This window comes from the organism of the source record quoted next, unplaced genomic scaffold (genome assembly GCF_019419815.1).
Source record: "Pyrus x bretschneideri cultivar Hongxiangsu unplaced genomic scaffold, Pyrus_bretschneideri_v1 Contig1, whole genome shotgun sequence".
Lineage (NCBI taxonomy): Eukaryota > Viridiplantae > Streptophyta > Magnoliopsida > Rosales > Rosaceae > Pyrus > Pyrus x bretschneideri.
Window position 1 is genome coordinate 1,540,551 of NW_025999390.1, and position 14,282 is coordinate 1,554,832.

The 14,282-nt window shown below is 37.4% G+C and overlaps 1 protein-coding gene across 4 annotated transcripts; it reads left to right on the forward strand.

Moving 5' to 3' along the window:
• The first annotated feature begins 10,471 nt into the window (after positions 1 to 10,471).
• Positions 10,472 to 13,941, forward strand: LOC103954583 (probable protein phosphatase 2C 55). 4 transcript variants are annotated; one of them, XM_048578177.1, is made up of 5 exons: positions 10,472 to 10,699; positions 11,025 to 11,938; positions 12,451 to 12,775; positions 13,094 to 13,243; positions 13,331 to 13,455. In XM_048578177.1, the coding sequence occupies exons 2-5, from the start codon at positions 11,187 to 11,189 to the stop codon at positions 13,364 to 13,366; spliced, it is 1,263 nt and encodes a 420-aa protein (XP_048434134.1). In that variant the 5' UTR covers positions 10,472 to 10,699; positions 11,025 to 11,186; the 3' UTR covers positions 13,367 to 13,455. The 4 variants fall into 4 exon arrangements, with proteins under 4 accessions (XP_048434134.1, XP_048434128.1, XP_009364699.2 ...); XM_048578171.1 differs by having other exon boundaries at positions 10,499 to 10,699; positions 10,980 to 11,938; positions 13,387 to 13,941; XM_009366424.3 differs by having other exon boundaries at positions 10,499 to 10,699; positions 13,387 to 13,941.
• Positions 13,942 to 14,282: the final 341 nt, after the last annotated feature.

Genomic DNA, 14,282 nt, shown 5'->3' on the forward strand with positions numbered 1-14,282 from the left:
AGAACCCTCCTTGTCAACTTTTTGTCATTTTTTTTCCTATTTTGTCCTCATTTTTGATACACAACATTGACATTAGAAGGGTAAAATAGTAATTTTGTATCTTTTGAACTTTCCCCCCCCCTTTTTTTCCTATTTTGCCCTCACTTTTGATACATAATATTTACGTAAGATAAAAACTATGCACTTGTGAAGAGAAATTGTCTCACCATCATTTTTTTCATACATGTAAGTGAAATCATGATGTTTTTTGGATAATTTGAATGAACTAAAGCGGTTGCCCTTGAGGAGAACGTGGGAAGAGGCTTTAATTTTGTACATTTTGACAAAATGACAATCATATCCCTATTTTTCCTATTTTACCCTCATTTTTTGAGAAAATGACAATCATATACCTATTTTTCGTATGACAAAAAAATATGCCCTTATTAAGATAAACTGTCTCATCATCATTGTCTCATACTCTTTTTAAAAATTTTAAAAATAATCACACTCCTTAATAAAATAAAATAAAACAAAAAACAAAATGAAATTGTTCACACGAACGTGTGTGCTCATCTTCTAGTTTTAATTACATTAACTATGTGTACTGCTTACATCACTTTGTACATATATGAGTAATGGAATATCAAAATGTGATATTTCTAGCATTATTTGTAGGGGAGGAAAGAAATCTAAAAGAGATATTATATTTACACATCTCAAATTACTTCTCTCACATCTTTTTAATTTTTTTAATATTTTCTACACACCTACTAACCTTTGATAGAAAAATATTAAAAAAATAAAAAAATGTTGAAAAAGTAATTTAGGATGTGTGAATATAATCTCTCAATCCGAACAATTCACGAATATGGCCGTTAGATTTGATTGAGGTTAGATCTCAACCGCTCATATAAAATAAAACTCCAACTCTCCCCCTCAGAACCTCCCAAACTCTCAGTCCCTCTCCTCGACGACTCCGACCTTCTCTCTCTATTTCTTCTCTGGTGACACCCCACCACATACCACACCGCACCACATTGCCCCACACCTCCAAGTTCATCTTCTATGCCAACACCGCACAGCCAAATTCATCGCTTAGTCCCACCTAATTCAAATTTCACCTCTGAGCTTGCACAAACTCTCTCTCCCTCTCGACTCTCCACCACCCATTCTAATATTAGGTAGCCGTCGACCACCTCTGTCTCTCTTAGTCCACCCACAGCTCTACGAAAACTCATTTCGTTTCAGTCGTCAATGCAAAGCTTCGTCAATTCTCAACCAATTATATCGATTCAACTGTCAATGTCCGTCTCTCTCTCCTCTCTATATCTATTTGCAAACCCCCTTCCCTTACAAATTATTTTTAGTGCTGTTGGTTTTCCGCAGCACGTGGAAGCCCAAGAGAGAGTGTCTTAGCAGACTCACTTTTTTTTTTTTTGGAAACCGAGCAGACTCACTTTTTGAGCGAGTCTTGCTAGCCTTTCCCCTGCAAATTTAATTTCTCTCCTAGAAATTGCTAGATTCCATACAGACCCAATTACAAATTAGAATCTACGCGGGTTCGGAAAGTCAGTTTGGTCTGGGCTTTTCTAGAAAGAGATTCCATGCATAAGAGCAGTTCCACCGTGGTTACTACCCGGTGGACTGGAGATGGAACAGGGCCAAATAGGCCGGGGGATAAGGTCCAACGTATGCCAGCCCGAGGGACTAGGCCAGGCCCAAGTGACAAGTCCAGCAGGGATTGCCAACCCGAGAGCCTGAAGGGAATGTGACGTGCGGACGTTAGCCACAATATAAAAGTAATAAATTAATAAAAAATTTAAAAAATGAAAACATAGGCTTTGAACTCAACGGCTCTCGCCGAAGTTCGTCGCCGATGTTGATGATACACCCACAAACAAATGGCAGAGACTAAACCCAAGGGTTTCAACTCAAAACACATAAAAAAATCAGAGAATAACTCAAGCAATTGAAGTAGGGCAATAACCTCATATGGGTTTGAGCAATGGAAGCTTGAAGCTTTCGGCTTCGATGGTGGATCACCCAAATGGTGCTCTGATGATGCATGCAAGGATATATTCAAGTTCCTCTCATCCAGGGGATTGAGATTTCAGAGTTTGGTAGTTTGATTTGCTTCGGTTTCGAAGAAGAAGAAGGATGAAAAGAAAAAGGAAGGATATATGGATGGAATCTGAGCTTGTGCCTTGGCATCGGTCCATTTTGTGATTCATATGAGAGAGAGAGAGAGAGAGAGAGAGAGAGAGAAGGAATAGGAAAAGGAAGAGTGTTTTGGAAAAAAAAAAAATTGAAAAGGAAAAGGGAGCAGGAAAAAGGCTAAAGGAAAAAAATTAAAAATTATTTTGTATTATTTTTTAAATAAAAAATACTAATATTTTATTATCAATTACCAGGGTTATTTAGTGTAGAGGTGAAGATGCAAAAGACAGTTACTGTTCATTAAATGCAGTTACTATTCATTGGGTGGATTAAATAGTAGATAGCCCTAGGGGGCCTCAGACACGGTGGAACTGCTCTAATACTAATCATTCGGAGAATTTTTCGATCAATAAAAAATTCCAAAGTGCTCAATTCAATTTATGGTTGAGTTCAATATCTCTCAACCAATTTTTTTTATCGAGACTTCAACTTAGATTGAATTCTTTCTAGAAGAAATTAGGTTCTCATCCTTATTTTTTAAACTCCATTGATTAAAACCTTATTCTTTTCCAATTTTTTATCAAGGTCCTTGGGTTTTAATAAACGTCATTTATTTAGTGTTAAAAACGTTACATTTAGTATATTTATATTTATGGTTAAACGTTTTATCATATATTTCTATTCGTAGTTTGTATCTATTTTTAATTTGCAACCCTCTTTTTTAATTTGTACCAATTTTCTTTTAAATTTTAATTTGTACCCATATATTAATTTCATTTTGTCCCTTATTTTTAAATTTTTTATTTGTATAATTTTTTTAATTTTTTATGATTTTTCATTACAAGTGTACCACTTTATTATATGCAAAATGTATCTTTCTTTTTTTTTTTTGTAAGTACCATTTTTATGTAAAATGTACCCATTTTTTAATGTAAAATCTATTTATTTTTTTAATCTAGAATGTACCGTTGTTTTTTTATATATACAATGTATCCATTGTTTTTTACATAAAATATACCCATTTTTTGTTATATAAAACATGCCCCTTTTTTTTGTATAAAATGTATCAATTTTTTGAATGTAAAATGTACCCAATGTACCAATTTTTTTATTTGTAAAGTGTAGCCTATATAATTGTACTCATATTTTATAAAAATAAAATTCCATTTTTTTTATAACCTAGAATGCACCCATAAGCGATTTTTTATTTATTTTTTATTTTTTTGTAATTTTTATGAAACCCCATAAGCAATTTTGAATAATTGAATTGGCAGTGTAAATGAAAGCAAAAAAAAAAAAGAAAAAAGGGTTGAGTTTGTATTGAGATTATTGCATCTCTTTTATTATTATGTCATTTATATGGTAGAGGAGGGACTTCAATCAAAAACTTAAAATGCATAAGGTTTGAGTCTATAACAGTTAGGGATCAGATACCGCAACTAAACTATCCCTTCTTTATAACATATAAATGAATAAACTTCATTAATTTGAGAAATCGGGACTGAATGAACTTCGGTACTTTGGTCCAAATACTTTTCTTGTCCTTCTAACTACTGCAGATCGGCTCCATAGGAAGTAGCAGAACACCGATTATCCAAGAGTCAGATTGTTGCTTATGGAAGAGGAGGCAGGAGCTCGCGACGAATGGAGATTCTCCATGGCATTGGCTTTTGCACTCAAAAAATGGAGGAAAGCTCGGAAGGGCGGATACATCTAGCACATGTTTAATGCTTGGTTATTTGAATCAAATTGGGAGGGGTCGTGGCTTTGCCTATTGAATAGCACCTTGGCCGGTTAACATAATCTTACGATAAATGGAGTCTTGGTTAACATAATCTTACGAGAACGTATTAAAAACGCAAACTGGCTACTTTTATTATATTTTTCATACTATATTTGTACTAACTTTCTAAAAGAGATGAGACACACATGTGTTTGTGAACCCTACTTCTATTTGAATAAGTAGTATATTGTAAGTACAGCATTACTTTTATAAACGTGACAAGATATCATATATTGAATCAATAAAATTTTAATTAAGATGAATTCCAAAATTAAAAAGCAACCCACTATTTCTTATAAAATTACAATAAAAAGCAACCCACTCTTTGAGCATTTAGAATGATTTTTTGGTTTTTAAGATAGATTACCTGGTGCCCAAACCTAGATATTGGTTTAGCAAAGAAAACAATTTTTACCAACTCAATTCATCATTGTTGGCTATTTTATTATACTTTCATAACGTTTTTTTTTTAAACCAAACGATATTATCTACACTAAGAAGAGTAGGCTTAATCTCACAATGAGCTAGCAATAATGTAGTTCAAATTAGCCTTTGGAGAGAATCAAAGCTAAAACTTCTCACTTACAAGGGAAGAAGAATACCACTAAATCGTATAACTAAGTGACTACTTAGATAACATTTGAACATGAGATTCTTCCATTCTTCAAGGAAAAAATTGCGTTTTTTTTCCCTTTTTTTTCAACTTATAGTTGTGATCACATTGCGAGATTAATCAATAGTCTTGTTGTATAAAATGCAAACGAAATACATAGAATCTTGTTAGTTGGTTTATTGTCGTACCTCTAACAACTAAATAAAATAGAGAAATGCTAGCAAGACATGGTCCCAAAGCGAATTTGAATCTTGTTAGTTGATTACTTCTTTCTTTAAATCAACTTCTATTTTCCGATTCTCGTCAAAAACAAATTTGAATCACATTATTACTAACTCATTGTGAGACTAAATTAGCATCTCTCTTTTAGTGTGGATAATATCGTTTGTTAAAAAAATTCTTATGTTTTGATACTGCCATGATTTGTCGCACTAAATTGTCAAACATGAATCAAAATGATGATCTAATACACCACGAGGATCTTAGAAGAGCAGCCTTATATCGTCATATGTTTAAAATAGTATATTAATTGTCAAATATATTCTTGTCACATAGTGCTTTTAGTAATGCCCCAAAAAGAATATTGCAAACTTTCTACCAACAGTTTTCGATAAATTATAAACTCAAAACTGAATTTTAATTCGTCCGTTGATTTTTTAAAGATTTAAGAGTTCGGAATTATTTTACGTTAAAGCTGTTAACTAGCCCAAATGGGCAGCCCAATAACTAAAATATGGATCTACCGCGATCTCTTTGTCAGCCCACCTACTCATCACAAAAGCCCGTCCACGAAACTCCCAAAAAAAAAATAATAGAGAAAAAATTTGGCGGCACACGAAAAAATAAAACAGGGCAACGGCAGCGTTTGATACGACAGCGGGAGCATTTCCTCTGGTTCTCTAACGCTCGGGCTTTGCATTTCCATGGACTCGAAAACTTCAACCACCACAGCTCCATTACTGAACCAGCAAAATCGAATCAATCCACCGTCGAAGCCTAAGCAAAAGGACTTTCTAAACCACCTCGAAGTACCTCGCGAAGCGAGATGGCGTCGACAAGCTCCTTAGGATATCCCTGTACGCCACCAAGATCATCCTCGCCTACTCCGGACTTCCGGAAACCCTACCCCTAAGGCAGTGGCTCAAGAGCTTCGATTCGTGCGCCGGCGTCAGCCGCAAGGCCTTCCTGTTAGGTAAGTTCGTCCAGGACGTCAACGCTGTGAGGAGCTCGAATTCGATTCGAATCAGGATCTACTCGCATTAATCGCGTACGGCGGCGAGGGATTGTACTTTGTCCATGTGTTCATCCAGAGTGCATATGCTTATTCCAAGCAGACTTATAGAGGAAGAGGGGATGCAAGAACCAATGGAACAGTAAGCCAACTACTGCAGACTGGCTCCAGAGGAAGTAGCAGAACACCGATTATCCAAGAGGGTTCGAAGCAGATTGTTTCTTACGGGAGAGGAGGTAGGAGCTCAGAACTGATGGGGGATTTCTCCATGGCATTGCCTTTTGCACTCGAAAATGGAGGAAAGCTCGGGAGGATGGATACATCTAGCACAAGTTCAATGCTTGGATTTTTGAATCAAATTTGGAGGGGAACCGTGGAGTCCAGCATATCAATCCCAATGAATAAAAGCAAAAAACCATTATGGTCACGGCATTGCCTATTGAGTAACACATTTGGCCAGTTAACATTATCTTCCAATAAATGGAGTCTTTGTCACTTAGACACCATATATTGCAATCAAATAAGGTGAATTCCAAAATTAAAAAGAAACCCCCAATTTCTTACAAAATTATAATAAACGGAATCTCCGTTAATAGGTGTTGACGCTGTCTCACAAAAAGTCTTATTGCGGTAAGCAAATCATTTGTTATATTATTTTATTCTACTTTATGTTCTTGGTAGATAAAAGTTTAGAGGCACTCCTACCTAGGCTACGAGCAACTCTACCATTGATTATTGTCTTGGGGAGAGGCCCAACTACTCCCCTTCATTAAAACACTCTAGCCCACTCAAGCAATTGGGCTCAAGGCCAACCCGAGGGATAAGTCAGATAATAATCATCTCGCCCAGTGTCTTGTCTATTTGATGTAAGGTTGACGTCATTCACAATTTAATTTATTCTCATCGCCTAGGGGAGTGATTCTTATATGTATATTCTCATCCCTACCTAGCACGAGGCCTTTTGGGAGCTCACTGGCTTCGGGTTCCATCAAAACTCCGAAGTTAAGCGAGTAGCGCACGAGAGCAATCCCATGATGGCTGACCCACTGGGAAGTTCTCGTCTAAGTTCCCAGAAACAAAATCGTGAGGGCGTGGTCGAGGCCCAAAGCGGACAATATCGTGCTACGGTGGTGGAGCGGGCCCAGGAAGTGGTCCCCCGGGCGAGGATGTGAGGCCATCTCCAACTGATGGCTGGCTAGAGGGCTCGTTAGCCCTCTATGTGACATCCCACATCGCCCAGGGGAGTGATCCTTAAATGTATATTCCCATCCCTACCTAGCACAAGGCCTTTTGGGAGCTCACTGGCATCGGGTTCCGTAGGAACTCCGAAGTTAAGCGAGTAGCGCGCGAGAGCATTCCCAAGATGGGTGACCCATCGGGAAGTTCTCGTGTGAGTTCCCAAAAACAAAACCGTGAGGGCGTGATCGGGGCCCAAAGCGGACAATATCATGCTACGGTGGTGGAGCGGGCCCGGGAAGTGGTCCCCCCCTAGGCGGGGATGTGACAATTTGGTATCAGAGCCTAACCCTGGCCGTGGTGTGCCGACGAGGACATCGGGCCCCTAAGAGGGGTGGATTGTGACATCCCACATCGCCCAGGGGAGTGATCCTTAAATGTATATTCCCATCCCTACCTAGCACGAACCCTTTTGGGAGCTCACTGGCATCGGGTTCCGTATGAACTCCGAAGTTAAGCGAGTAGCGTGCGAGAGCATTCCCAGGATGGGTGACCCATCGGGAAGTTCTTGTGTGAGTTCCCAAAAACAAAACCGTGAGGGTATGGTTGGGGCCCAAAGCGGACAATATCGTGCTACGGTGGTGAAGCAGGCCTGGGAACTGGTCCCCCCCCCCCCCGGGGCGGGATGTGACACTCTGGCCCTCCAAGATTCTCCAAGATATTAATATTTTAATGAACAATACAGGACCATATTTGCCTCTGTCTCCAACTGAGGGTCATAGGGCTCGTTTTAGCCCTGTCACGAAAAACCGTCTCCAACCAAGGGCCAAATGGTCATAGGGCCAAACATAATTTATTATTTAAATTTAAAAACTACAACAACTTAAATTCAAATCCAACAACATAAATTTAAAAACTACAACGATAATTAGCCCAAAAAATCAAAAAAATTAGAATTTAAATTTAATGAATGATTTAGGTATTTATAAGAAAAAAAAATTAGAATTTTTAAGAATTTAAAATAAAAAAAAAGTTGGCCCTCTGGCCTAGCCCTCGGTTGGAGATGGCCTGACAATTTGGTATCAGAGCCTAACCCTAGTCGCGTGTGTGCCGACAAGGACGTCAGGCCCCTAAAGGGGGTGGATTGTGACATCCCATATCACCTAGGGGAGTGATCCTTATATGTATATTCCTATCCCTACCTAGCACGAGGCATTTTGGGAGCTCATTGGCTTCAGGTTCCATCAGAACTCCGAAGTTAAGCGAATAGCGCACGAGAGCAATCCCATGATGGCTGACCCACTGGGAAGTTCTCGTCTGAATTCCCAGAAACAAAACAGTGAGGGCATGGTCGGGGCCCAAAGCGGACAATATCGTGCTACAGTGGTGGAGCGGGCCTAGAAAGTGGTCCCCACCGGACCGGGATGTGACATATATGGTGGTACATACAAGATAAAATACCTACATAATGAAGAAATGTTATTTGATTCAAAATTAATTTACTTGCAAAATAAAGCAATTGTATTTTATTCAAGATTAATTTACCTATTATTTGTACATATATCTTATAACAATAAAATGTGCCCAATATATGTAATAATACATGGAAAATAAATTACCTACAAAATAAAAGAAATTTACCTACAAAATATATGTTATTTGCTCATAATAAATTTAGATATAGGTAGATTAATTAGTTTAATATGTTTGATCATATATGTAGTACTGTGCATGTATATATATATATATATGTGTGTGTGTGTGTGTGTGTGTGTGTGTATACACGTGAACATATAGTAGTATTATATATATAGGTAAACTATATATATATATTACTACCATACGTTCATATAGGTAAACTATATATGTACGACATTGACAAGTATTGCTTCAGGGTGGTCAAAGAATGTATGTTTCAATATATAATAGACCTGTTTTGATTAAATCATACTAATTTATGCAATAAAATTTTGGCATGCAATTTATGTCCTTCAGAGTTACTTGCAAATCAATAATTTATTATATTCTTTCAACTTGGCTTCTTGATTTTCATTTTGGTTATGAGTCCCATTTTAAATGTGTCAATTTGTCGTACTTGTTTGTTGAGCAATTTTTTGGTGTACCAAGATTTACTACAGCTACGTAGAGTTACTATTTAGCTTAAATTGGGTGTTGCTATATACATCAAATTTGTGCACAAATTGATGTGGTATATTCTACACTGTATAAATTTTTTATTCCAATTATCAATTGTGCAATACGCATAACTGAATTTTTCTTTCGACAAACTTGTTTCATAAGTATTGAATTGAAATGCATAACTCTCTAATATAAAGACATATTGGAGATAAAAGTAAATGCATTTTCATTTGGAGATGGCTGAGATGATAGTCATCGATCCTATGAATTTTTCGATAGTTTAATGTTTGGCATGCAATTTCAAACTATTGTTCTATCTAACTAGGTTGGTCGAGCTCATCTTCTTGTGGTTTGCAGATTTTGATGGTCACAATTTCCTGGGAGATTTATTGTAGAAACAGAGTACTTGAGAATTATGTCCTGTAATACTCAATCTTATTTGATACAAACCACATTGAGAATAGGAGAATCGAATACAGAGCTCTAAATGCATAGTAAATTAATATTCTTAATTACTTGAATTGCATATTTTATATATACATATAAAATGAGTGTGTGTGAACGTACGATAAATAATATGGAGATTAACAGAATTGTTCAAGCGTAACAAAATTTAAAAAACTAGTGTTACACATGAGAAAGTAGAATAAGTTTAATGATTAAACAAATAGGGAGGAATATAATTGTTCAAGCATAACCATGTGATTACACATCTAATCAAATCACATGTAAAATGACAAAAGTGCCCTCCTAATCTTTTGGATAGTATTTACGTCACCTCAAAATCCACCAATTTATTCTAATTGTTAGCAGTATCCTACTTCCAACTTTTCACTTTTGATCTCCACTTTTTTGAACAGAAGAAAACCAACCTTCCACTTGAAGCCTGTCATGGTACACGTGTATGGGCATTATCGTTTATGTTCTTTCAAATTTTTTTTACTAGGATCTAATCAAAATTACGGAAAAATTTAATGAATTTTTATGACATAGACGACATCAATGTTACTGTAGTAAAGTTGAGTAATGACATTGATCGATGTTAGAATTAACCGAAGTGAAGAGGGGCTGAATTTCAAATAAACTTTTACTACATAAAACCTAGTTTAAAAAAAAAATATATATATATATATATATATGATTATGGTTGAAGATTTTTTGTGAAGAGAGTAAAATCCGGGGGGTTTTTACATAATTTCCCAAAAAATAAAAAAGTATATTCGCAAAGCACCACTGCCTTATCCTCCTATTATATTGGAAAAAAAAATCATGAAAATATGGTAACGAGTCTAAAAACTTCAGCTAAAAGTCTTCACGTACCGGTCCGATCTAGTTCTTCAGCTGTCACCGCAATTACCAAACCGCCCTCGTCACGGATCATAAACTACCCGTAGTGTTCCGTAAATATCAGCACGACCAGTGGTTAAATAGTCAGTGAATTCAACGCTCAATCTGAAGTGAAAAAACCCTACCATAAAACCCGTGCATTTAGAATTTTCTGGGACTCTACTTTTCTAACCGTTGGAGGCGATTGCCGAGTTCTTGGAGTTGGAGAAATTAGGGTTCTACTTCTTGCTTTTTCTGGATTGGGTTTCGGTTCCGATCGCCGGTAAGCTCGGTGAGATTTCTATTTCTTTGATTTCAGCTACCCTTTCATTATTTTAAGTATGAATTTTTGTCTACTTTTAGGAAATTGAATTTGAATTTTGCTATACGATTTGTGTACTAAAGTACCGGGGATAGGCTAGCTGAGCGAAATGGCCTGACACACGTCTGCCTGATAAGATACATGTTAGCTAGCTACTGGGTTTTCTTAATTTTCAATTTTCTGGTTTATATGGAGATACATCTGATTGCTTGTTTTTATGGAGATTTGTTTGCGGACTTTGTGCTGATAGGAATTTCGGTGACTATTACGTGCACCGTTTGTGTTCGTTTCTCAGGAGTCTGAACGATTGTGATATATCGGCGGACGATAGGGGATCATGTGGATCTAGGATTAGATGTGCATATAGTTATGAGATTTAATTTTGCGTACGGCGGTGACCTTTGTGTTATCTGCAATAGAGGGGTTGAAGCTAAGCTGTTTCGTTTAAGAGGGTAAGATGCCATCTTCATACTTGTCGAAGATTAGGACTGCGTTGCAGAGATCAATTGTTGGGCAGGAAGGAGCGCTTCAGGAATCGGTAGATGGGTTAATTGGGCAGGGCAAATTGTTGTTTGGAAATTCTAAGTTGTTCCAGTCGAAATCCTTTTCAACTATTTCAGACCTCCAAGCATTGTTTTCACCTGGCATTGTTTTCGCTGCAAGATCGGATTCACAGCTAGTTAACCAAAGAGGGAAAATTTCTGTTGTAGGAGAGATTTCACGCATTATTTCAACTCCATCTGTGTCAGGGCCTTCAATTCAGGTCTGCGGATATCATATCGATTGTGTACTTTCTGAGCCCAGTCAGTTTGTGGCCAGAAGCAAGTTTCAGAATAAACCTATGGCTGCCTGTGGTTCTAGAACTTCATTTGGGGGATGCTGCCCAGATAATTTAACTTCAAGGCGCGGGATTCATTCAATGGTACCGGAAAGTGCCTGTACATTATATAACAAAAGAAGTTCCGACTGTTTTCAAACAGCTAGCATGAGTTTGAAACAAAGCGGGCAATCCAACACTAATGCGATTTATGGGTATTTCATATATGAAGTTGGAAAGAGATTGTGTAATTCCTCCCCAAGTAAAGGATCCGGGTCAAGAGAATTTCATACTTCATCTACATGCTTATCTGCCGGGACTGCCCATGACGTGTCTTTTGATAGTTCTGCTCCTGAGGACCAAGTTTCAAGTTCTGCAGATTCATCTAATGAGTAAGTTCTAGAGAGCAGTTTTTATCTCAATGCTTTGTCATATTTGTCTTTGAGATGTTATTTTGTTTGCTGTCTTATCTAGTTGTAGCGGCATATTATTTTATTTTAAGTGCATCTGGACTGATTTCCTTTGCTCTAGCTCTCTGTGTAACATACATCCTGCGACTAGGGTTGCCTTTAATTTAAAGGAAAGTTGGATATAATGAGAAATTGAATACATATTGTAGGTTTCTGGATATAATGAGAAATTGAATACATATTGTAGGTTTCTGGATTTGATGAGAAATCACTAAACCTATTATATGTGTTCACAAATCACAATTAGTTTTCTGCTAATTTCGTATATTTTGTTCAATAATAACCTGCATATGTTGGTACTTTATTATGTAAATACTAACTTATGGGAATATAAAGTATTCTGTGGTGGAAAAGTTTTTGCCCTGATTTAATGTCTTATTTTAAGTAGTGCATAAGTCTTAGCATTTGTTAAACATATGTTGCTATGATTACAGGAAGGTTACAGATGGAAAGCCCCTAAAACTAACTTCTGGATCATACTACCTACCCCATCCTGACAAAGAGGAAACTGGTGGGGAGGATGCTCACTTCATTTGTGCGAATGAACAAGCAATAGGGGTTGCGGATGGTGTTGGTGGCTGGGCAGATCTCGGTGTTAATTCTGGATTGTACTCCAGAGAACTGATGTCTAATTCTGTAGCTGCTGTTCAGGAGGAGCCCAAGGGGTCCGTTGACCCTGCTCGGGTATTGGAGAAAGCTCACTCGAGCACGAAAGCCAGGGGTTCCTCAACAGCATGTATCATAGCACTCACTGAACAGGTGTGGAACTTCTCTTCATTCTAAGCAGGATGTTTAGTTAGAAACTTTTACCTCTGTCAAAGTGATACTACGGTTCATGCTAGGTATCAAAAACAAATATCTTTCTCGTGAGGCCTTTTAAAGATGTCGCATGCTGAAGTGATGAAGTTTGTAGTAAAAATAACTTTGGAAGTCTCGGCTCTGACATTTCTGTTTCATTACTCTCTTTTTTGTAGTGGTTTTTGTATATGAACTGGATTGCAAGGATTTGAAAATAATGCTATTTTATCATACTGATTATTTGGGGACTTGTATTAACTGTTTGCTATCTCACTGCAGGGTATTCATGCAGTTAATTTAGGTGATAGTGGGTTTATAGTGGTTCGAGATGGGTGCACCGTCTTTAGATCCCCTGTGCAACAGCATGATTTTAACTTTACCTATCAACTGGAGAGCGGAAACAACGGTGATCTACCTAGCTCTGGCCAGGTCAGGAGCAATGTTTCACAAATTTCTTTACCGCAGTTTATTAGTATCGTGTACTAGATCTTTTGATATTTCATTTAATGTTTCAAGGGACCTGGAATGACTGTCGTGCATATCACAAGCTGAGATGGTTTTGTTTGATTCAGGTTTTTACAGTTCCTGTTGCACCCGGGGATGTTATAATTGCAGGAACGGATGGCCTGTTTGACAACTTGTACAACAACGAGATAACCGCAGTGGTAGTTCATGCCATCAGAGCTGGCTTGGGGCCTCAGGTGACAGCACAGAAGATAGCAGCGTTGGCACGCCAACGAGCACAGGATAGAGACCGGCAGACGCCTTTCTCCACAGCCGCTCAAGATGCTGGGTTCCGTTATTATGGCGGCAAGCTTGATGATATAACTGTTGTTGTTTCATATGTAACCGGCTCAAATGACGCATGACACATACAATTGGACTCTCTCTCTCTCTCTCTCTCTCTCTCTCTCTCTCTCTCTCTTGTATATGCTACGTTTCTTCTTTTCTTTTTCCATTTTGTCCCTTTTTCTGTGGCGGTTCAAGCTAACGTACAAGCAAAGTGGTTTGCTTTTGTCACGTTTTGCCTCTGTTCGTCTTCCTTTTTGCTCACATGGATAAAATTCCATTCCATTTACTTTTGTCATGACGTTTACTTTTACTTTATTATATTCTTCTTCCACTTACTCGTTTTATTAATATTCATCTTTTGTCTTTTCTCGTGTGCTCCTCACACAGTTGTTTATTTCAGTTTTTATTAATAAATCAAAGGGAAAATTAAGAAGAAAAAAAACGTTTTAATCGAATGTATCAAGGAAACTGCTATTCAACATTCAATTGTTCTTTCAATACTGTCTTTTTAATTTTTCTACTATTGAGTCGAATGAATTGAAGAATATAAATGGTAAATAATTAGTGTGTAAATGACGTTATCCTGAATCAGAGGTGTAAAAAGAGAGATGGTGCCGAATGACTAATTTTGTACTAGCTATGTTCCAATTGGGGTAAGGCCCAGTGGGCTTGAGGT